Source organism: Sceloporus undulatus, chromosome 4 (genome assembly GCF_019175285.1).
Source record: "Sceloporus undulatus isolate JIND9_A2432 ecotype Alabama chromosome 4, SceUnd_v1.1, whole genome shotgun sequence".
NCBI classification, from domain to species: domain Eukaryota; kingdom Metazoa; phylum Chordata; class Lepidosauria; order Squamata; family Phrynosomatidae; genus Sceloporus; species Sceloporus undulatus.
Genome location: NC_056525.1, coordinates 126,629,024 through 126,654,270, shown reverse-complemented (window position 1 = coordinate 126,654,270; position 25,247 = coordinate 126,629,024). Strand labels below are relative to the sequence as shown.

The 25,247-nt window shown below is 40.8% G+C and overlaps 1 protein-coding gene across 4 annotated transcripts in view; it reads left to right on the top strand.

Annotated features, from left to right (window-relative positions):
• Window positions 1–22,952, top strand: part of TNN (tenascin N) — a 70,125-nt gene extending 47,173 nt beyond the window's left edge. For all 4 annotated transcript variants that reach the window (XM_042466009.1, XM_042466012.1, XM_042466011.1 and 1 more), the window contains 7 exons: window positions 2,126–2,256; window positions 3,060–3,192; window positions 6,539–6,690; window positions 9,657–9,753; window positions 11,156–11,317; window positions 14,457–14,620; window positions 20,421–22,952. In XM_042466009.1, the coding sequence (XP_042321943.1) occupies window positions 2,126–2,256; window positions 3,060–3,192; window positions 6,539–6,690; window positions 9,657–9,753; window positions 11,156–11,317; window positions 14,457–14,620; window positions 20,421–20,567 (986 nt within the window). In that variant the 3' untranslated portion in view covers window positions 20,568–22,952. The remainder of the gene's footprint in view (window positions 1–2,125; window positions 2,257–3,059; window positions 3,193–6,538; window positions 6,691–9,656; window positions 9,754–11,155; window positions 11,318–14,456; window positions 14,621–20,420) is intronic.
• The last annotated feature ends 2,295 nt before the right edge of the window (window positions 22,953–25,247 follow it).

Sequence of the window (25,247 nt, the reverse complement as noted above, 5' to 3'; positions counted from 1 at the left end):
CCAACATGTTTCCTTCTCCCACAGTTCCTATCACTCATGGTAGGAGGGGGAGGACATAGTTTTTTTTTTAAATGCTGAAAGATGGGTTCTCTTTTAAGACACTGTTGGGCTGTGTAGAAAAAGACAGGAGTAGCTCATGATTTCTTTGAGAGATGGTAACATATTGGGTTGTTAAAAAGTGGGTACTGGGTGGTGAGGAGAGTCAAAGCTAACTGTCCTGATTTGGTTGGGACAGTCGATTAATCTTCTGTCATCCCACTTTTTCAGCTCTTTTTAAAATGTCCCAGTTTCTCTCTCTTCCTTCATCTTTCCCCTTTGCCCCCCACAGCTTGCTTCCATTGGTGTGAAGTGAGTTCAAAGTGTAAAAGTAGTCTACATTCCATTAGCTCAGCTGGGGGGAGAGGAGAGGAGGCGGCAAAGTCATGCTCTTCCCAGTAGACTTGGGCAAAAGCAAAGTGCTGCAGCATCTCCTAGCTTTTCTATTTTTCACTGATGATTATCTTTTGCCATCTTGCCCATATTCCTGATGTTGCTTGGTCACATATGTCCCAATTTTCATCTGTGAAATGTTGGAAGATATCCACTTATGCTCAGGATACATTTCCGTGCTGCAGGGTTGCTTGCCCAGTTCCACATACTTTAACCATCTGAAGCAGGTTCCTGCTTTTCACACAAGTGTTCCCAATTGCTTTTGCTGACCTTCGGGTCTGAAAAGTCACTCCATAAGTAGCTCCATGATTGTTCCTGTCTTTCTTCATGTCTCTCTTTTTCGTGGGCCCATTGGTCTCTTTCAGCATGTTGTTTCTAAAGTGACTCTCATAGCGCTCCATGGGGTTTAGCCTCAAGTGTGTGTGCACTGTAGTCTTTACCCTCCATAACAGAGGTAGAGAACGTTTGACCCTTTATTTCAGAAGCCTTAGCTAGCATGGCCAGCAGTACAGGATTATGGAAACTGTAGTTAGAAGCAGATGGAGGTCCCAAGGTTCCCAGCCCTTGCCCTGGCCTATAGGATTCAAACCTGAATATATAACTGAACTGAGATCCTGGATGTAGCTGGAATGAAATGTGGGCTTGGAGAGACTGCTATTGTGCAACAGGTGTACTGATTTTCCTTTAAATCAGTGGTACTCAGACTTTTTACCCTTGGAAGGACTCCCCTTTACATATGGACGTTGCACCCCCACAATCTAATATATGATGTTAGTCTATAGAATCAGTACGTAGAGAGATCTTGTAGTACCTTTGAGACTAGCTGAAAGAAAGAAATTGTCAGCAAGAGCTTTTGTAGACTTTACAGACAAATGCATCTGAGGAAGTAGACTGAAGTCTACAAAAGCTCATGTTGCCAATTTCTTTCTTTCTTTCAGTTAGTCTCAAAGGTGCTACAAGATCTCTCCATGTAATGAATAAAAATAATTTATTTAGTGTTCATATTTTCATTCACTCATTTGTGTATATTCATATTTTAACATTTTATGATGAAACAGATTAGAGCAGTTTTATTTAATTAAATCCAATGTTTAACTCAATGCATGCATGGGAAAATTTTACACATAGAAAAGTTTGAGAAGAGGAGGAGGAGAAGAGACCAGGGCCTCCAAAGTCCAAAACACACTGCAGAAATAATCCAGTTTGATAATCCTGAGTCAGTGCTAGAGAATGCTGGGAATTGTAGTTTATTGTGGCATCAGAGATCTCTGACAAAGAAGGCTAAATGTCCCACAAAACTACAGTTCTCACAATTACCTAGGACTGAGCCAGGTCAGTTAAAGTGGTCTCAAACTGGATTATTTCTGCAGTGTGTTTTGGACCCTGGGACTCCCATCCCACCACTTGAGAACCACAGCTGTTAAAAAGCAAATCACTGCCTCCTTGGAATTTACTCTTTTTGAGCAACAGATATTACTAATGCACCAGAGGCATCTAACAGTTTCTTCTTCTAACAGCTAACAGTTAGAATTTCCAGCTGCCATGGAAATGGGGAGGAGGAAGGGAACCTCCAGCGCTTTGCCTAACACTTCTTTTCAAACATGGAGAAGACAACTCTCAAAATAAACACAGTTACTCTCCAAACACAGCCCACCATTTGTATACTGAATTGGCCCCTGCTTTTTGTTTGGCCTAGAAATTGACCCTCCCAGGAATGTCCGTGTATCAGAGGTGACACAGTCCAGTGGAGTTGTCACATGGACAGCACCTGATGCAGAGATCAGTGGTTATCTCCTCACCTATCGAGAACCAGATGGCACCACCAGGGTAAGTCTGTGAATTGCTATGTGAGTGCAGAAGAGACTAGCCAGGCCAGCAGTTAAAAGCATGTGAGATTTTCAGTGGATAGGTCTCACAGGGATATTTCAGACATTGCACAGTAACACACCCAGGTGTGCCACCAGGATTACACTCAGCAGGGAGCCACAGAGCCAGTCCATACTCTCTGACAAGAGTACTTATGTGAAACATGCAGCATTCAAATCTGTTTCTGCATTTCTACTTACGTAGGTATATGCTACTTCTCTCCAAGTTACACTCCTGAAAGATGTAACGTATAGAAAATCCCATATAATGAAGTGATTAATCTTCAGGACTTTTCTGAAAAGTCCGTTTTTGCATTGACTTTCTGTGCTAGGAATGGAAAAAACAATGTCAATGTTTTTGAGATTCTTTGTGAAATTATGGATTTTGCACCTCCTGTTGATGTCAGGCAGAACACAACTTTCCTTGGACAAAAGGGAAAAAAACATTACAAGTTAAAAACAAATAAAACACACAAATGAATAAATTTACTTGCATTCTGCCTGTGCATCCTAAACCTTTTTCAATACTGGCTGGATTTTATTAAACACATAATATACATGGATTATTGACTTGTATCTCTGGGGAAACTTAATTTTTAAAATCCCCCTTTGAGTCACAATGCTTTACTGTTGTCCTTTCTGCCACCTTTCCCTTTGCAGTTCTCACAGGTAACAGATCATTAAATGGAAGGAAGGAAAGGTTGGGCTGGAGCAGAATTTTAGTGGAAAGTAATCTTTCACCTCTCTTTCCTTTTTTTGTGGCAGGAAATACAGCTAAGTCCCAATGACCAAATGTTTGTGCTAGAAAACCTTAGTCGGGGGACTAAGTACACCATATATATTATGGCCTTTAAAGGAGATCGATGGAGTAAAAAAGCAGCTACCACCTTTACTACAGGTAGGCCTGGTTATTACAGTAAAATTTCCATTATTTCAGGGCAGAACTTAGAAATAACAATCTAGAAGTAATACCTGTAACTTTGTGGAGTGGGGGGACAAATTTGTGATAAGGTCACATTTCAAAAGCAATGAGTAAGAGTGAATTTACACTATTGGCATACCAAGTAATAGCTTCTAGTTACTTTAAAAAGATCTTTTAAAAGCATTTTGACAAGAATTTGTCATGTTTTATCCCATTTTCTTACCCATACTGATTTTTTTTTCTTCAAAAGAAGTAATAGAAAGTAATGGATAATCAATGCAACAGGTTAATTGAATGAATTATATTTCTGGCATTGGAGTGATTAATGGCAACAGGCTACTTTTCAAACACAGTAACAGTAACAAATTATAAGAAGTAATAGTTCCAACTGTGCTTCAGAGGGAGACAACTGTGAACCTCCAGATATTGTTTATCTGAAACTGATGATCCCTTATCACTGGCTATGCTGACAAGGAGGATGATGGGAGTTGCTTCCTGGGTGACCATAGTCACCCATCTCTGTACTATACATAGCTTACTCTCAAAAGAGTCAGGATAGTTCAGAGTTGAATGTGAATGAGTCATTGCAGGAGCAAAAATTAATGCATAATGGAGGCCTTGAGGTCAGGGAGTTAGGTTGTCTGGTCTATGCTATCTGCTTTACATAGGGCACGTTCCCACTATGAAATAGAGTGAATTACCGATCGGTGTAAATGACCCTCGTCCCATTTGGAACCAGTTTCTGCCGCAATATGATCAATTCCTGTCATGGTAAAGTGAAGCAAAGCCAAAAAACCTGTTTTTTCCAGACAGTAGTTTGAAAGAGGTTATTTTGAGAAGAATTGATTCTGAAGTGAGTTCAGTAAGTGGGAATGGCAGATTAGAATCAATTCATTCTGGAGGTGAGAGATTAATGGCAGAGGGGTCTTTACCACCCCTCCTCAGTTTTTGGCAGAGTCACCATTTCCCCTCAGTGCTGCCTTTGTACTTGTGCTGGTGCATTTTTTAAAAGTAAAATTGATAGAATATTCGATTGATTGATCAATCAATCAATTGATTGATCAATTGATTGATTGACTGATCAGTTGACAGAAGGAGGAAAGAGGGGAATGGAGGGAGAAGTCCGAAGCCAGGGATGGAGGGAGAAGCCGGGGAAGGAGGCAGGAGGATGAAAGGGGGGGGAGGATAATGGGTTTTTTAAAAGTAAAATTGATAGAATATTTGGCTGATTGATCAATTGATTGATCAATCAATTGAATATTCTATCAATTTTACTTCATCTTCCTGCCTTCTTCCCCAGCTTCTCCCTCCATCCCCGGCTGGCCCCGGCTGGCTCCTTCTCTCTCCCTTCCCCGGTTTCCTCCTGTCCCCAGTTTGCTCCTTCTGTGCCCAGCTGGCTCCTTCTCCCTCCGTCCCTGGCTTCCTCCTCACCCAGAGTCAATTTGAAGTGATGCAACTAGTGGGGACTACAACCATGCCAAAAGAGTGTGATTACACTGAAAAAGAAAAAAGATCCGCTTTGATAGTGGGAATGAGGGACCTTTGGGAATTGATTTTCAACATGGAGCGAGGCTCAATCAGGAATTGGGTTAAACTGCAAGTGGGAATGAGCCCACAGTATCATCCTATATGTTTCTACTTGGAAGTAAGTCTTGTTTACTTCAGCGGCACTTACATCCAGGAAAAGCCTCTTTCTCCAAGCCCCTTTTTCACATTAATGAGAAAAGGGGGCAGAGTTTGGATCTTCATCCAGTGGCCAAACACTGTGAGGAAGACTGCTGAAATTCCCTGACCCTCATTCACCTTTCAAACTCTAGATGTGAATAGTAGCTGCAAGAAAGGCATTTGGAACCTCACAAAATATTGCAGTGGAAGGCTTGGAGTCTGACTTATCAGAAGGAGCCGTAGACCTGTTACAGACTGCCAAAATAAAGCTGCTTCAGGTCTCTTTAGAGGTATGCTGTTTAAATGATGCATGCATCTGGAAGCTGCACCAAAGCTGCACTCAAGTGCTTAGGAATGGAGTGTGGCTTCGGTGCGACCTCCGGACTCTTAGGGCCCATGCATCATTTAAATAGCATACCTTCAAAGAGACCCGAAGCAGCTTTATTTTGGCAGTCTGTAACAGGCCTTTGACTGCATAGATTATGAAAAGCTATGGATGACGCTTAAAGACATGAGAATGCCACTACACCTGACAGTCTCGATGAGAAATCTGTACTTATGAAAGAGGCTACCATTAAAACAGAATATAGAGAAACAGAATGGTTCCCAACTGACAAAGAGGTCAGGCAGGAATTGCATTCTGTCACTCTATTTGTTCAACTTGTATGCAGAAAACAGCATAAGAAAAGCAAGGTTAGACTTAAAAGAAGGAGTGAAGATAGGAGGAAGGAATGTCAACAATCTTAGATATGTGAATGACACCATATTACTAGACAAAACATCACAGACTTGGAACAATTACTAAAGAAGGTCAAAGATGAAAGTACAAAGGCAGACTTAATGCTGAACATAAAGAAAACAAAAATAATGACCATGGAAGAAATTCAACCTAGACAATGAAGAAATTAAAATAGTTGGGTTCCCATACCTAGGCTAAAACATAGATCAGAATTATGATTGCAGTCGAGAAATAAGAAGAAGACTAGGAATAGGAAAGGCAGCTATGAATGAACTAGAGAATTAGTGGGACTTATGTACTTGTTGATTTACCCTCCAGCATTTGATTTAGTGGATCTGCTCTGTTTAGAACTGCTGGTTGAATATGACCAAACCCAGGAAAAGGTGCATTTTTGAAGTGTTAGCTGAGCCTCTACTGATGAGAATTAAAGCCAGCAAAATGTATCAGTATACTTAGGAATTAAATGGGCAAGCACAAAATGCTTGTCTAATAATTAGATGACAGCCTTAAAATGGTGTTTTCTTTCATAATTACTTCTGCAGCAAAACCCATCCTTCTGACTTGAACAAGAAGTATTTTCTGTCAGACTGATTGGCCTTTATGCTTTCATGGCTAAAGTCAGTTTTGAACTGGCACCTCCCTGGCTCATTACTTGTTGGGTTGTCCACTACCCTGTGCCAGTTCATGTGGACATTCAGAAAGGCTGTTAGGGACATGGATACGATAGTGGATTGTCAGAGGGGGAAGTGGAATTCTCTGCTCCCACAGTGCTTCCAGACCTAGCTGTCTTTTCTGTAGCTTTTGTTGGGATCAAACTGAGATGTAGTCAAACATTTATATCCCAAACTCTTCACTTCTCTGTCTGACTTTAAAAAACAAACAAAACCCAAACACTTTTAATCTGCTTTGTTTCTGCAGTCAGCTTGCGCTATCCCTACCCTGCTGATTGCAGCCAGCTCCAGCAAAATGGGCATTCTACCAATGGCATGTACACCATCTACCTGAATGGGGATGCCAACAGGCCTCTAGAAGTTTTCTGCGACATGATCACGGATGGAGGTGGTTGGATAGTGAGTCTTGCTCTGTCTCTGAAAGATGCTGATATTTTGAATGTTTTTAGAACTGGTTTCTTTTTGGTCTTTTCCGAAAGCACTCCCACTTCTGAGTTTGCTCCTTTCATTCTACGGATACTGTAAGTCAGGGCTGACACTATAAGCAACACATTGAAAGTGCTCTTCTTATCTCTGTAAACCTTCAGAGTTGTAGGTTAAGGCATAGGTTCAGTGTGCCTTGGGAATTAACACTCATGAGAAGAATGCAACAGTTCATGCAGGACCTCAGAATATTTATAGTACTTTATTTTGAATATCCACTGTTAGGTATGAATGGATGTTCTCTGTTTTGTTTCATTATTATTCCCCAAGCCTTGTATATTTCTCTGCCTGTCTTCTGATTTAACCTAGAGAATGTCTAAGATTCTTTAAAATTTTCTTTGAACTGTTCAATTTTCCACAGTCTGAATGAAGTTGACTGGAGGCGATGATGGGGATATTATGCAATATTTTGAACTCAGGTTTTTTTTTTTTTTTTTTGGTTAGAACTCGTTTCCCTGAGGACAAGGTGGTGGTACTAGGAGAAGTAGACATACATCCAGGCTAAACACTCATCCACACCTCCATACTGATGAACAGGCAAAAATAACATCAGAACAAAAAGAAAAATTGTCTCTTCATTTTACCACCAGCTTCTCTAGCCCTTCCCCTCACAAGATGTTCCCTAGCATTTTTAAAAAAACATTTTTGGAGGGCTAGGTGTGCTTCAAATCAAAGTGTTTCCTGTAACCATCAACATCAACAACAACAACAGTTTATATCTTACCTGCCTCACTCCATGAAAAAATTCCATAACCACAAAAAGAGGAATGCTATAATTGCACAAAGTCTCAAAAACAAGTCATGCCAGGCTCTCTTCTTTTGATAAAATTACCAGCTTGGTAGATGAAAGCAATGCTGTGGATGTAGTGTAATAATAATAATAATAATAATAATAATAATAATAATAATAATAATAATAATAATTTATATCCCGCCTCTCTACAAAAAGCAATCGGGGTGGGATATTATTATTATTATTAATAATAATAATAATAATACATTATTATGCTACATATTATGCTATCTTGATTTCAGTAAGGCCTTTGACAAAGTCCTCCATGATATTCTGGCAAACACGGTAATAAAATGTGGGCTAGACAATGGAACTGTTAGGTGGATTTTTAATTGGTTGACCAGTCGAACCCAAAGGTTACTCAGCAATGGTTCTTCTTCCTGGAGAGAAGAGACCAGTGGGCTGCCACAGGGTTATGTCCTAGGCTCAGTGCTATTCAACATCTTTATCAACGGCTTGGATGAAGGCATAAAGGGCTTGGTTATCATATTTGCAGATGACACCAAATTAGAAGTAGCTAATTCTCCAGAGGACAGGATCAAAGTTCAAAATGATCTTAATAGATTAGAAAGCTGGGCCAGAACTAACAAAATGAATTTCAACATGGAGAAATGCAAGGCACTATACTTAGGGAGAAAAAATGAAATGCATAGATATAGGATGGAGGACACTTGGCTTGACAAAAGTACACACGAAAGGGATCTAGGATTCCTAGTAGACCACAAGTTGAGCATGAGTTAACAGTGTAATGCAGCACATGAAAAAGCCAATGCAATTCTAGGCTGCATCAATAGAACTATAGTGTCTAGATTGAGGGAAGTAATAGTACTACTCTATTCTGCTTTGGTTGGACCTCACGTGGAATATTGTGTCCAGTTCTGGGCACCACAGTTCAAAAAGCTGGAGCATGTCCAGAGGAGGATGATGAAAACGGTGAAAGGTTGAGAAACCATGTCCTATGAAGAACTATTTAGGGAGCTGGGGATGTTTAGCCTGGAGAAAAGAAGGTTAAGGGGTGATATGATAGCCCTGTTTAAGTAGTTGAAGGGGTGTCATATTGAGGAAGGAGCAAGCTTGCTTTCTGCTGCTCCAGAGAACAGGACCCAGAACAATGGATTCAAACTACAGGAAAAGAGATTCCACCTCAACATTAGGAGGAACTTCCTGACAGTAAGAGCTGTTTGACAGAGGAACACAGTCCCTCAGAGAGTGGTGGAGTCTCCTTCCTTAGAGGTCTGTAAACAGAGGCTGGATGGCCATCTGTTGGGTATGCTTTGATTCAGATTTCCCGCATGGCAGGGGGTTGGACTGGATGGCCCTTGTGGTCTCTTTCAACTCTATGATTCTATGAGATCAATGCACAACATCAGTTAAAACGCATTAACTAAAACATGCAACAGTTCAAAAGGATAAGTAAGACCTACACATTCTAAAACAATCCACATGTAAAATTCGTAATTTAAAATTCATAATTTAAAAATCATCTGGATAAGCTTCCATGAAGTTCCTGGCCTTCATTACTGTTGTAATCTGGATAGAGTAATTAGCTGTCAAATCTCTTCTGGCTGGTAATTCTACAATCTAGGGGCAGCAGAAGAAAAAATGCCTCTAAGGTCCCATATTTTGCTTTGCTTTGCTTTGCACCTATTTGCACATTATTATTACTATTATTATTATTTGAAAAAGGAAGGGACATCCAGCTTTATGGTGCCCAATATAGAAGTCCACAGATATATCATTGCCCACAGAGACCATGGAGGCCAGAGGCCAATAATCTGTAAATTGGGTGGAGCGGGAGAGAGGTGAGTCCAAAACTGCAGTAAATTTGACAAGTGAATCAGATGAAGAAATCAGAACAGGAAGAGAAGTTAATGCTCCGCAACACATTTAGAGTTCCAAAATGTAAAAGGAAATCCAGATGGGGATAGTTCTTGAAAATTATAGTAATTGTGCTTTTTAGTCTATGGGGTCCTACTCTGTTGATTGTTCAGCACCATATCTTCACTTTTAATCTGTTATCTCACTCAATACTTAGAAGTCATTGTTCAGGAAATCAGATAAACCACTTGGCTTCTGCTTGCTTCTGCAGGTGTTTCAGAGGAGGAACTCGGGACAACTGGATTTCTATAAGCGCTGGAGGAATTACGTTGAAGGCTTTGGAGACCCTAGTGGGGAGTTTTGGCTTGGTACTGTATCTGTATTTTGTGTATAATTTGGGAAGAGTGAGCAGACTTTGAAAAAGGGACGACAAATACATGCATTTCTGGCTAGCACTAGTTGGGTGATGTTTTTCCCACCCCAGTCTTAATATTTTTAAACAAACCCAAACTTATTCCATTTCCCATGAAGCTTCCTTCTCACTACAAGCTCTCTGACTTCCAGCCTCAGTTTCCCCATCAAATTCCAATGAACAGCTCACTTGGCACTAGCATCAACAGCAGTTTGAAAGGAACAAGATTTTCCCCTGCTTCTCTTGTCAGCAGTGTTGGAAATGCAACAGTGTCCTAGTGACAGGGGGAAGGACAGCGGCTGGATGGCCATCTGTCGGGGATGCTTTGATTGAGAGTTGTTGCATGGCAGGGGGATGGACTGGATGGCCCTTGTGGGCTCTTCCAACTCTATGATTCTGTGAAGGAGAGGTCTCTCTCAATCTACCACACATCCCCAACCTTTGATGTACTTACTCTTGGCAGGATGAAAAGAGGCTCTTGAGAAATCCACTTTCCCAGGGTCCACTTCTTCTTTCGAATTTTCTGCTCCCAAGCACATTCTCTTTTGCTCTATCTCCATGTTTTTACCATTGCAGGCTCTCTCCCTTCTTCCTTATATTGCTTCTTCTTAAACCCATGGTATTAATTCTTCCTCCCTCTCTCTGCCTTTGCTCGCCCTCTCCCACTTTATTAAGCAGGAATAGAATGGATAGCACCTTCTTTTTCTTTCTTTGCTTAGAATTTAAAGAAGAATTTTGTTATGTTGCAATGCAAAGCTGCTGTCTTGCCTGATGTCTTCCTCAGAGTGACTCTGGGTTCATTTGCGGGGAGGGAGGACCCCAGAGCCCTCTGGAGAAATGAAAACGTTGGTTTTGTAAGTTCTAGCCAAAGCCCAAGTTGGTTTTGTAAGTTGTACAAAAGATGCAATGGTAGTTTCTCTGAGACAGCTTCTAGGCTTTGGGGACCTAGTCTGCAGCCAGTAGCTGTGCCACTGAATCAGAGGCTTGGGGCAAAGCTTGACTGATTTAAACTGAAATGTTCTATGTGTTCAATGGTATCAAAACCAGGAGAGGACAGCAATAGCCTTCCATATATTTGGATTACAGATCCCATCATATCTCACCATTGGCTATGCTGGCAAGCACTGATGGGAGGTACAGTCCAACAACTTGTTCATTTGTGCTCATTCTAGAGAGATCATCAGCCAGGAGACTGTTTGCAAGTCTGCAGTAGGGATTATTTAACTGATACACTAATTAATTGTATTTTAAATTTTGAGCTGCTTTGAGTCCCAATTTTGGGACTAATGGGATACAAATAAATGCTGCTGCTGCTACTACTACTACTACTACTACTACTACTACTTTGTGTCTTTTAGGTCTTGAAAAGCTGCATGAACTCACCACTTCTGCCCCTTATGAGATGAGGGTGGATTTGCGAACACACAATGAATCTGCCTATGCTGTTTATGACCTATTCCAAGTGGGCACGAGCAGAGAGCGATATAGGCTCTCTGTGGGAAAGTACAGAGGCACAGCTGGTAAGAAAAGCTTTTTACTTTTGCTAGACGTATTCTGTGTTACATGGGAATCAGCTAGGGTCCCTTTTATTCGCATTTTGTGGGACTGATTCATTAAATAGGACCTGGGTCCAAAGAATTTATCAGCATATTCCTAATGAAAACAACTGATATCCCTTTATTCCTCCCCATCTCTGCTCCTTAAGTTCATTTGATTAATTTATTATATTAATGTATATTAGTTACTAGGGGGTTATTCAGATTGTGAAAATTACCCAGGATGAATCTGGGTTGAACCTCCGTTGTTCACATGCAGCCTGAATGCACCTGACTGAGTTTGGGCAAGGCAGGGGGTCTGCAAAAAGAATCACTTAACCCTGGATAATCAGTACTGGATATTTTTCTGAGATTGCACTGTCATTTCTTCTGTCCTCAACCAACTTATGATCAGCTACTTCTCTATGATTATCAGACAGGAGGACAAAGGATGGGAGCAAAGCGGATCGCTCTTATTCTTATCATGTGATTACGTGAAAGATTATCACAAACGTCATGCTTAACCGGTCATTATTCCATAAATGAAATTATATTGACCTGTCATTTTTCAATAATGGAAATTTCCATTAATAATAATAAAAAATGACGGGACAATTCTACTTCACTGATGGGATAATGTTGGGATAAGCGCATCGTTGCATGATAGCCTTTTGCATGACTGCGGACAATTATACTTCACTGATCTGATAATGACCAGATAAACGTAATGTCATTTGATAATCTTTGTGTGATTGTGAGATAAGGATGGGGAAAGGAAGTCCTTTTTCCTGTGTGATAATCTCCTGTGAGCTGAATCACCCCCTCCACCCTGCCTGCCCACTAGTGAGCAACAACTAGAGTGACTCCTCTTGAGCTTCCACAGCTGCTGGACAGTTGGAGAATGTGGATCTTAGTGTGCAGAGCTGCAAGCATGTGTGGGACCTAGACCAATGACAATGTAGAAGAAGTCTCATATACTGCTAACCATCTGTGTAACAGAATAAAAAGAGCATAGAATGGACAATTACACAAAATTAGAGTATGGCCCCGCTATTTAAAGAGTAATTAATATTTATTTACCTATCCAACCAAAATAATTATTCAATAGGTAAGAGATACAGTGGCTTCATGGGGGGGGGAGTGCGTACCTTACCAAGTGACACCCCAGAGGAGGGGGGACACCTGGTTGGGCCCTCCTACCCCTTCAGTGCAGGATGGGCAAGTGCGTGCCTTTCTTGGCTGCTCCATTATGGGGCTTTCTCCTTGGAAAGCAAGCTTCAGCAATAGAAGAGAAGGAGGGGTGACACATGTCCCTTCTGTTCCCCATGCTCCCTCACCTGCCTGGCCACCCTGATCAGTGGCTGGGGAGGGGAAGTGGCTGGAGAGAGGGAACTGGCCAACCGTGGGGAGGGGGAGGGAGGCTGGGGGAGGGGATATAGATGAACAAATTAGCAGAAGGCGGAGGGGCAGTCCTCCGCACCAGGTGTCACCAAAGATAGTGACGTCACTGAATAGATGGTTATGACAAAGCCCCAGACATCTTTGCTAGTCCTGTATTGCAGTTTGCCAATTTCTACAAATCACTTTTCTGCGAGAACAGAGTTACACAGTTTCCAGCACTAGAGAACTCAGTGCTGCGTGCTACTAAAACATTTTTAAAGTGGGCCCTTGTTATCTGCTGTGGTTTGGTTCCAGGACCCCCCATGGGTAACAAAATCCATGGATGCTCAAGTCCCATGAAATAAAATGACATACAATGCACCTGTGTTATATGCGGGTGTGACTAATGCAGCTTTCAGCATATGCTGAAAGTCACGCTGGAAGAGGAAAGGGGAATGGCGCGCGGGCTCAAGCATATGCAAAATCTGGAATGGATCCCCCTGCACAAGGGAAGGGCCCACTGTAGTAAAATGGTGTCTTTTATATAAAATAGAAATATCAAGGTTTTCTTTTTGGAATTTCTATCTTTTTGGAGCATTTTTAAGTCATGGATGGTTCAATCCATGGATAGAGAATCTGTAGATATGGAGAGCCCGCTATTTACTAACTATAACTAACTATTCCCAAGGGGAAAAAAACTGATGTTACTAAATTCTGTGGGAGCAAATACTTTCTGGAATACTTGTTTTAATTAACTCTATCTTGTATTGTAATTTATTGTTTTATTTAACTCTGTCTTTCATTCCAGTGTTTTTCTATAATCACTCATGATTACTGGCAAGGAATAAAGTTTGCCATCAGGTATCCACAGTGGGGATCCTATTAGAGGCTGTATTATGCTGGAGGGCGAGAGGTCCTTCTCCTTCCCTGACTCTGGAACAGCAGCAGGAGAGCACCTAGGTGCACGCCGCATAGCCAGTCTGTGGCTGGCATGGCATGTCCTTTGCCCTTTGAACCATCAGCAAATGTCTGGGAGGGCAATGTCTGCTCCTCTTACCCAGTGGTACACTGGCAGCTAGACAATGCCTGGGTACAGCTCTGCCACCCCCATCTGGCCATTGGTTAGCTGCATGGGTGTGCCTGGGGGCTCTCTGGCTGCCATTGTGGAGCCTTGCACAAACGTGTTGCACACAAGGAGATACTGTAGACTTCCTGGTAAAAGGCCCATAAGAGTATTTGCAGCCCAGAGGATTTCAACCAACACTTCCCCCTTTCATCAAGACAGTTGTTCATTTTGATAAGAATAGCTCATATGAAATATAATTTGTGCTATCCTTTGAATCTATTTTGCTTTCAGATGGCTAGAGTAGAATATACGGGACTGTGAAATGTGCTCTGTTATATTTCTGACATCTCTTATGGGTATATCTTCTCAGTTCTTATGTCAGGAATAGCAAGCAATAGCAATAGCAACTACATTTCTATACTGGTTATCAGTGCACTTAATCACTCCCTAAGCGGTTTACAATGTGTAAGCTAATTTCCCCCAACAAGCTGGGTATTCATTTTAGTGACCTCGGAAGGATGCAAGCCTGAGTTGAGCTTGAGCCCTTGGGTGGTATTGAACTCGCAACCTTGTAGTTTCTGAGTGAGTAGCTACAGTACAGGCATTTAACTATTGCTCCACCAAATGTGTTCAAGAAGTAAACATGGTTCTAATGTTTCTTTTCTCCTCCCAATTAAGGAGACGCTATGACGTACCATCATGGATATAAATTCACAACCTGGGACAGGGACAATGATATTGCAATCAGCAACTGTGCGATGACACACCATGGTGGTTGGTGGTATAAGAACTGCCACCTGGCCAATCCCAATGGCAAATATGGAGACGACAAGCACAGTGAGGTGAGTATTATTAGTCCTTTTGTCTGTATTATTAGTCCTTTTGTCTGCACTGGGCACCCTGCTTTTTAAGTGCACAAGAAACCAGACAGCAGTTACCAAGGAAACTCTGTCTAGCACCATGGTTTACTTTGCATTAGGGTTGCCAGAGTGAAAACTGAAGATGGCTCTGATACTTTAATGGTTGTGTAGAAGAGAGAATTTCTGCAGGAGTAGTTTCTTACTTGGTTGTATGATAAGCTATACCAGCTGAAATTTTCATTCTGTGCAACCTTATAAGCGTTCTCCAGTTTTTACTCTGGTAATCTTATTTTGTGTAGTGATGCAATGCATCATAGAAGATGCAAAATAAAATGTGGTGCTCAGCAGATGTCAGCCTGTGTAGTGTATTGGTTTGAGGAGACTAAGGTTTGAATCCTCACTTTGCCACAGAGACCCACTAGGTGACTTTGGGCAAGGCACACTCTCTCCACTTTAGAGGAAGGCAAAGGCAACCTCCCCCGAACCCCCATGATAGGTTTGCCTTATGGTCTCCATAAGTCAGAAATGACTTGAAGGCTCGCAACAACAACAACAGCCCAGCAGATTGGGAAGAAGTGTCTCCTTGATACTGGCCTTCTGGTTTCTTGTGCTTTACCAGAGGGCAGAACTCTATATGATGAATGCCTTACTTGTTAAAAATAAGAAACAATTCACTTCATGTTAAGCAGTGACAGCTGTTTAGTTGCTTAGATATAAGGTTCGTTTGGTTCTGTGGACATAATGCATCTAGCTGTGTACAAACTTTGAATAGTTCAAATTTCCCTAGCAGTGGGAAGAGTTTTCATCTTCTCCACCTCTCATTGTCATGACATCAGGTTGTGATGTTGTTGTAAGGATTTTCCACCAGGTGGCACCTGAAATCCCAGCCTAGGGAGGAAGCTGGGATTCAGAGCATTATGGAGCAGCATCTAAAACCCTAGTTTAGTCCCTTGGGTGGCAGACAGTAGCAAGAGCACGGCAGAGCAACACATCAGATACCAGCTTTGCCCCTTAGGTGGTGTGAGAGGGTTGGAGTATTTGCTCTCCGTACACTATTGCCTGCTTTATCCATTATGGATATGTTCCAAGACCCCCAATGGATGCCTGTAACTATGGGTAATACTAAACCCCTATACCAGTGATACTTTCAGACCATGATTGACTGCAGGTAACTGAAACTGCAGAAAGCAAAACTGCAGATAAAAGTGGATTACTATAGCAGCAAAGGTAGGACCCATGCTTAGAAAAAAAATAACTCTTTAAAATACGGCCTCAGAAGGAAACATTCAAAGGGGAATGTTATATGCAAAGAGGACAGTGAAATGAGGGAAATTCAGTTTCGTGTGACTGAGGAAATGTTGAGGGGAGGAATAAGAAATGAAAAAAAATGATAGTAGTAAAATAAAGTAATGCACACAGAAGGGAAATTAAAGGAAATAATAAATGCATCTATAGGTTGAGTCTCCCTTATCCAGAATTCTGAAATCCAAAATATTCCAAAATCCAAAATAGTCCACAGGGGTGGCTGAGATGGTGACACCTTTGGTTTCTGATGATTCAATGTATGCAAAATTTGTTTCATATACAAAATTACTAAAAAATATTGTGTTTAAAATTAACTTTGGAGTATGTTTATAAAGTGTATATGGAACATAAGTGAATTTAATGTTTAGACTTGGGTCCCATCTCTAAGATATCTCATTATGTATATGCAGGTAGTCCAAAATCAGAAGAAACTTTGAAATCCAAAACACTTCTGGTCCCAAGCATTTCTGATAAGGGAGACTCAACATGAACATACTACATAGTACAAAAATAAATAATAAAAATACATAAAAAGGAAAATAAGAAGACATATAAGGAAATTTAAGGCAAACAGTCATGACAAACATAGTTCCAACAAGATGACAGGAGATGACAACACACCAAGACATCACTAAAAGGTGGTCAAATAAATAAGAAGAGACTTCAAAGAAAATTAATATAAACCAATGCATAACAAATCAAAACAGACCTAGGTGGGTCTTTGGGGAAATGTTGCTGATTGAGGGGATGGAAGAAATGCAAAAAAAGGAGCCCATGTCACAAATATGTAATGACTTGGAAGCTATAATTGATATAGATCCAGTGGGTGTAACTTTGGCCTTTGATGGTCCAAAAATCTTGGGTACATTTAAATTTATACAGCCTGAGATGGACAGGATTCTTGGGAGAGGCAAGGACTGCCACATGTGTATTAAACCCTTCCTGGCTTATTAAAAAAATACTAGAGGGGAACTGTCTGAGCAAGGAGCGGATGTTGTCAATATATGCTAAAACAAGGTAGAGTTTCATCTTGCCTGAAGGATGCAGTTTTATGGCCATTGCTGAAAAAGCCCTCCCTGGATCTCACCATATTGGATACCTATGATAAGAAGTGCTTGGCAGTAGAACATGCTGCCTCAGAGACTGGTGGACTCTCCTCCTTTGGAGGTTTTAAAGCAGAGTGTGAATGACCATTTGTCAGGATTGTAAGGATGATTGCTCAAATTTGGGGAATATTAATTAGCTCAATTCATCAATCATGGGGCTCCTTACAAGTACCCCCTTTTGGACTGGATCCCAATGTGTTTATGGAGGGGTCGGATATTCCAATGAAACAGCGCAGAGGCAGACTCTTTCATTTTGGAGCTTCTTTTTTTGCTCCGTAACGGAGCCACGCGGTTTGGCTGCAGCGGCTCCCTTACGGAGCAAACAGCAGCGGTGGTCTATAACCCGCCTATGGTATCTTTTTGGGCTACCTTGCAGGGATGGGACTTGGAGGCACAATTTTACAGTGGCTCCTTTCCTTTTTCAAGGGATGAACCCAGACGTTGGTGCTGTATGATAATGGCTGTTGACCTGTGGATTGAACTTGGGATTTGGTTTTGTACTTAATGATTTTTTAAACATACACATGGAAGGATTAGGAAAGGTCATCCAGAGTTTTGGGGTTCAGTGCTATCAGTATGTGGATGAACCCCAACTCTGTTACTGTATATACTCATGTATAAGTCTAAAAATTTTAGCCAAAAAATTGGCCCCAAAAAACCTGAGTCGACTTATCCATGAGCCAATATAGGTACTGTAAGAAGTGTAGTTCAACACTTATTTTAATAAAGGAACAATTCCCTGGTGAAAGGCAAAAATGTAACCTGTCCTGGAATCACTGGTCCTCTATTTTTTCATTATTATTATTATTATTATTATTATTATTATTATTATTATTATTATTATTAACCTTTATTTATGAAGCGCTGTAAATTTACACAGCGCTGTACATACAATCTTTTAGTTAGACGATTCCCTGCCCTCGGGCTTACAATCTAAAAAGACATGACATCCATCCATCCTTTATTTTGAGCACCAATAGTTATGCCTGCTAGAATTTTGTAATTTCTTTGGCATTGTTTTCCTTTGCATCATCCTTTCCATCCTTTGTTACATGCCCCTAGATTTTGCCCTCAACTTATCCGTGGGTCATATCAAAATAAATAATTTTGGCCCCAAACCTTGCCCTCGACTTATACATGAGGTCGACATAGTTGAGTATATACGGTACTCCTTTTTTAGCTCAGTTCAAGGAAGCTGCCATGGTTCTATAGTCATGCTTGGATGTACTCCTGAACTAAACACTGAGCCCTGAAAGCTCAGGTTTCTGTGATAGCCAGGAGTCGTCTTAAGGCTTGAACTCCAGCACTGCCCATTTCTTGAGACATTTGGACACAGTGACATGTGTCTTAGTTACATCCTTTTTGCATTACTGTAATGTGCTCTATGTGGGACTGCCTTTGCAGAGCATTTGGCATTTTAAGCTGGTCTAATAGCTACAGACAGATTGTTAACTAGGGCTGTCTACAACACAGCTCCCTTATTGCAACAGCTCCACTGGCTGCCAGTCTGTTTCTGGGCATTGTTCAAAGTATTGGTTATGACTTAGAGCCCTATATCGTTTAGATCCAGATTATCTGAATGACCACATCTCCCTTTGTGAGCCTGCCTGTGTTTTGAGATCTTCTGGGGAGTACTTCCTCTCTGTCCCATTGCCCTCACTGTTAGATCTGGTGGAAACACAGCCATTGAGAGGCTTTTTCTGCTTCCAACTTCTGGAACTCCTTTCCTAGAAAGCAAAGACATGGAACCTTATCACACTAGTGGAATCCTGTTGAGAAACGGGATTTAAACTAGACTTAATTTTTTTTAAAAACCCACAAATGCGGGAAGTTTATCACACGACATTCCTGCAAATGTGAAATAACGCGAAAATAAACCGAAGGTTAAATGGAGAAAAATGGCAGCTTTTTACTTTCGGGAAGTTCCAAAAGTCAAAAGCTGCCGTTTTTCTCCGTTTTACCTTTGGTTTACTTTCACATTATTTCACGTTCGTAGTAATGTCTTGTGATAAACTTCCCACATTTGTGGGTTTTTAATTTTTTTAAAAAAATCTAGTTTAAATCCCATGTTTGAATTGGATTTTGCTAGTGTGATAAAATCCGTGATCAGGTTATTCTGTACAAAGTATACAAAGGGATCTTGTAGCACCTTTGAGAGAAAGATGCTGGTAGCATAAGCTTTTGTAGATCCAGTCTACTTCATCAGATTTCTGAGACATTTTGGTAAGCAAGTTAATATCTCTTTGCTTTGGCAAACCTTTGAGTGCGGAATGAATGAATGAATGAATGAAAATTTATTTATATCCTGCCTCTTCCATTTTGGGGATCGAGGCGGGTAACAACATGATTATACAAAACCCTTGCTTAAGAAATCATTTACAAAAGTTGCTGTTCTGGGAAAAAAAGAACAGAAAAATACTGCTGCGTGATGTTTGCATTGTATAAGCAGCAATTAAAGTTATAAAGAATTAAAGATAACAGCAGTCTTTTAATTTTTGTTTTATTTAGCTTTTTCTTACTTGTTTTTAGAAATAATCTTTTAAAAGCTAATATCAACAACTGCACAAAAACCTTATTTTCCACTGCACAAAATATATCCAGTAGCACCTTAGAATAATGACTACTAATTACTGGCAACAAAGGTAACTTTGCTATGGTGATAGTATATACTGTATTTGGAACCTCTTTCATTGTGGATGAATGGAACATGGTACATTTCCATTCTATAATGCCTTATCCTTCTTGAACATGTCTTTTAACACTGTCCAAATCGCTAGGTATCCCTGCATCATGCAGTACTGAAATCTATAGTTCAGTTATGTGTTATGGGAAGACGTATGCCATTTTATCTGTGCTCTCTCACAAGTGAGTTTCATTGGCTGTCTGTGGTACTAGTCTTGTGACAGAGAAAATTTCTCCCTGTACACAACATATACAACTTTGTGCACCTGACATCGAAGTCTCTGGCCACCTGGGGTTGCAGTAGGTATATGTTACTTAAGACCAAGGGTGGTATCCCTTCAGAAAGAACTTATTTTGCAACTCTAGGCAAGCCATCCTCCACCTCTCTTGAATTGGGGAGTCCTCCCCTCCAATAAAACGCTCATAATGCTTGGCTGATCAGTAGGATTGTTGTAAGGAATACAGGAAAATAATGTACATGAACTACTTCAATCACTCTGAAGCACTATAGATGGTTGCTATTTAGAGACTGATAGGGGAAAGGTTTTGACAATAAACCTAATCCACAAATTAGGTGTTATGAGATTATTTGTTAGTATCAACATGACCAAGCATTTGAACATTTCTCTATAGATTCAAGAAATTGAATGTATAACATCACTCATGTCCTATATATTTTTGCTTTCCAGGGAGTGAACTGGGAACCATGGAAAGGGCATTTATACTCCATTCCTTTTACTGAAATGAAGATCCGTCCACGGTCGCATAGCTTTGGCCCAATTTTTGGCAGAAAAAGGAGATCTCTTGTGGAGAAGCGGAAGGAGGCTGGAATTTAAAACTGCTTCTTGGCAGTGCTGTGTTTGCCAACCCAAACACAAAAATGCATAATCATGTAACAGCATGTCAGGCCTTTGGTGGCTTATTTTAATACCTGTATAATCACATGAACTGGTTTAAGGCTTCAGAAATATTCTCAGGTATAACTGGCTGAGAACATCATATAACATGTGCTACACTGTGAGTGAGCTAGAAAAGTCTGTGAGAACTAAGAGCCAGACCATATCTTACACTCTTGATGAGGGGAACTAACAGAGCTTGTAGACTGCAGCTCCCAGAATCCCTCAGACAATGTGAACCTACTGGCTGAGCGATGCTGGAAGTTGTAGTCAGAAACCCATCAAAACAGTGCTTTTCCTTTTCCTCCTGTGCTTGTATGTGTCTGTCAGCTCAGGTGCAGTTATGGCATTTTCTTGTGTGGGAACCCAGAGCAAAATGAACATTGCAAGGCTTAGTTTGCTCCAGCAGCTGGAATAAACAAGGACCTGGTCAGTCTGCTGCGCTTTGATTCGTGTGATACGGATTTACAAAACCAAAGGTGTTGATTCAGTGGTATTTTCTGTAACGTGTTTTCTATACAACAAGCTAGCAGTTACCACAAAATAGCCAGACATTTCAGACTCTAAAGTGTTTGAGAAGATGTGGTCCCATTTCAAAATATATTTCTACTTAAGTCAACTCATTCAGCGTTTGTGTGTTTGTGTGTGTGTGATATACTCTTTGTTTGCTGCATTTGGACTTTGCCTTTCTCTCTGCATGACAATCTCTGCACCATACTTTCTGTTAGAAGCATCACTACACTGAGTTAACATAGGGGAAAATGGGGCAGTATAGCTAAGCTGTTTGCATTATAAACAGCGGTAACATTGTGCACCTGTGGCAGAACTTGGAAACATCGATTTGGACTCTGCCACTGTTCTCAAGCATATATGACAACTGTGATGCTAGCTGGGGGAGTTGCAGACCAAAAAGGTAACTTCCTAATTCTGAGATCCCCCATCCCCATGCTCTTCTCTCTGAGACTTCATTTCTGCTGTACTTAGGAAACTGAGCCTCTGCTTCAATTGCAGCAGTAAGATTGTATCTGGGCTATATGTTCTCACACACAAAGAGGCCCCTGTTGAAATCACACCAATCTTTCTGAGATATTTAGTGTTCTGACTTCAGGGATTTTTTTATGGAAAAGGAAATTTGATTATCTGTAACTTTAGGTGGGGCAACCCAATTACAGTACTTGCCTTTGTAATTACTAAGCTTTTGATACATTGCCATCTAGTGTTAGCTTTCATTAAGAGTACCTGCAACATATATGTTGTGCATTTTGCTTGGCCAATAAAGGTATCACTGTTTGGTGGATTTTTCATGTTATTGGAATGAGTACAATGATGTGGAATCTGTAGCTGTCCATGTGTTGTGAACTACAACTTCCATCATTCCTGATCATTGGCTATATAATTAGGAGTGATGGAAATGCAAGCCAAACAACATTGGGAGCATAACAGGTTTCCACCCCTGCTCCATGTTATCATTTATAAAGCACAGCTTCCTTTGCGTTTCTCATTTTCCAGTAACAGAATGCTTCAGAAAGGATGCTCTTGAATGAGGAAAAAAGATTCATTTTCTCACTACAAACTGAACTCCTTTCATAAATATATACATTGTATATATTGACTATATTTTGCTGCAAGCAAAGGTGATGGATGTATACTTAGCAAGCTGTATATGTGTTTATATGTGTTTAAAATCCCAGTCAATCTCTCAGCTCAGCTAGAAACTCATAGGATGGCCCAAGAAAAGTGTCTCAGGGCCGGAACAGACAGGCCAAAATAAAGCTGCTTCAGGTCACTTTGGAGGTATGCTGTTTAAATGACATGTGTCCTAAGAGGCCGGAAGCTGCACCAAAGGCACGCTCCAATCTTAAGGACTAGAGTGCAGCTTTGGCGTAGCTTCTGGCTTCTTAAGATTAGGGATGCCATATCCCAGCGGCCCCCGGGACAAACCCGCTTTTGGGGGGGCCCCTACCCGCCCCGCCCCAGTTCCCCCCCAATTCCGGCCTTTGTTCCGGGCCCAGCCTCCGGGCCGGGCGCGCTCATGTGGCCATTACCGTGGCTGCTAACGCGGCTGGCCGGCCACCCACCTCCTCCTCCTCCATGGCTGCGCCATGTCGCCCTCTGCCTCCACTGCTCCTCTTCCACCTCCCCCCCCCAGCGCAGCTTCTGTGCAGCCCGTGGTGCTTGCCTGGGCCACGGCTGACAGCAGTGCGCGCTCGCCCCTTTTGCGCGCTTGTACGCGGGGCTTAAGGGGCAGCGCTTGCCTCCTAAGCCTTATGGCCAATGGCAGACGAGCAGGGGCTGGCCTAGTTTCCAGCCCCAGTCTGCCATTGGCCAGTGTCAGGAGCCTTGGAGGAGGCGGCGGAGGCAAAGGAGGAGGAGGAGGTGGAGGCAAAGGAATAGGAGGAGGAGGAGGAGGAGGAGGAGGAGGAGGCAAAGGAGGAGGATAGGCCTCTGGGCCAGGGGGAGCGAAAAGGTTTTTTTATTTTTAAATATATACAACCCAGCCTTGGTTTTTTTTTTTGTTTTATTTCATTTTTAAATATATACAACCCAGCCTTGGTTATTTTATTTTATTTTTCTTATTAAATAACAAAGTGTCCTCCATTTTGACCATGTCTAAGAAACATGCATTTATATTAACATTTTTTTAAAAAAAATCATTATTTTTTTGGCGTGTCCTCCATTTTTTTTAAAAAAGTGTCCTACATTTGTAAATCTACATTTGTCCCGGTTTGGAGCTCCTGACTTATGGCAATCCTACTTAAGATGCATGTGTCGTTTAAACAGCATATCTCCAAAGTGACCTGAAGCAGTTTTATTTTGGCCTGTCTGTTAAGGCCCTCAGTTTCCATTTTAAAATAGATATTTTTGTTAGGTTGAATAAATATAACCATTATCTCTATATTTTTAAAATCCTACATTTTACACTAAATGTTATACAAGTGCTAATTAAGTACAAGAAAAGTATAGTTTCCTAAATTTTTGAAGCATCAATTTATTTCCAACTTCTTAATACTAGTTTTGCTTTAAAGAAAGTTTTAGCTTCAGTTCACCTGCCACCCCTGCTGTGTATCAGATTTTTTTGATCTGCAGACTGCTCTGAATTTATTTTTGATTAATTAGCTATGTGAGTTAGAACAAACGTATTTGTATACACATTTCTATGTTGGTGCTTCCTGTAGATTTTGTAATATTTTACAAAGTCTCAATGAGACTTTTGAGCAAATATGTAAAGGATTGCTATATTCAAGGATGTTTATATAATGTACTAAAACTGCATGTATGTCATTAAATGCATTTTAAGTTCTTGCATCTCTTGCACACGTAGTATTTCTTAACTCGAAGAGTGAGGATTGCTGACATCTTTAGGAAAAGACGGAGTTGGCCAACACATGTCCTGGGGTGAGGGAACATCAATCTCACAGGGAGTACATTGTGCAGGCCTGGATCGGTTGAGAACAGTTTCTTTCATGATTGTCACATGATTGAGGCACAATCTACATTTCATTTCCTCTTCATCTCTAAGCAAACTGCATCCCTGTACTTAGAAAAATATTCCATTTTGTCTTTTTCATCCAGTAAAAGAAATAGCTGCAATTGGGACAGAACATAAAAACTGCTCAGGTTTATTTCATTAAAATAAATTTATTTTAAAATAGAATTCTGTTGGGTTTCATTTTTTAAATAACCCGTGCAATAAAAAGGCAATCTTGGAATGCAGATATGAAGGCAGCAAGTCACATCTCAGCCCAGCATAAAAGAGCTTCTTATGAACGTGTAAAAATATACAAGCAGTTGCCTTGCTGGGGATGACCCACAGGAGGTTGTCTGTTTCTGAACTAAAATGGTGTGCTGATCACAAGTGTTGGTCTATGCTGGAATTTCTTCCAAATTCATAAATACGATGATTGGCATAAGGAGCAGCATTTGTTATATGGCTCTATCCCTTTGCCGAAATGAGTTTCACAGACCAGCCCTCTGAAGCAAGTCCCACTATAATCATTGGGGCATACTGCTTGGTAATGGTGCATTTTCCTATGTAACTTGGAGAATTACATCTAAAAGCAAGTTCATGTTTTGAATTGATATACATGCACACAAACTTACTTATTTTTATTTATTTACGGTATTTATAACCTGCCCTTCAGCCCTAAAAGCTCTCAGAACAGCTTACAATTATTATTTTAATTATTTTAATCTACAATAATACTTGTTGCCATTATCTCTGGTAGTTTTTAATAGGTTTTGGTGCTTTTTAGGCAGAAAGTCATTTTTAAAAAATATGAAAAAATTATCTAATTTGGGTGGAATGGAAAAAGTTCCCCAAACACTCCCCAAAGCATTTTTGCCTCCCAAAATGACAAATACTGAGTACTTACTGTGCTCATAGGGAAAAAATAATGCCCTTGTTATGCCAAAGGACCCCCAAGGAAAACTGTTGGGTGACCGTTGGCAAGTCACAAGCTCCCAGCTTCAGGAAACCCTATCATTTTGAAGGGATAGGAGAACCTGGAAAAGCTAGGTTTTACAGGATAACACTACTTTTCATCTCTCACGCTCTGAAAGGATTATAGTCAAGTATCGCAGGACATGGAATACGGACAACCCTCCATATTTGCAGTTTTG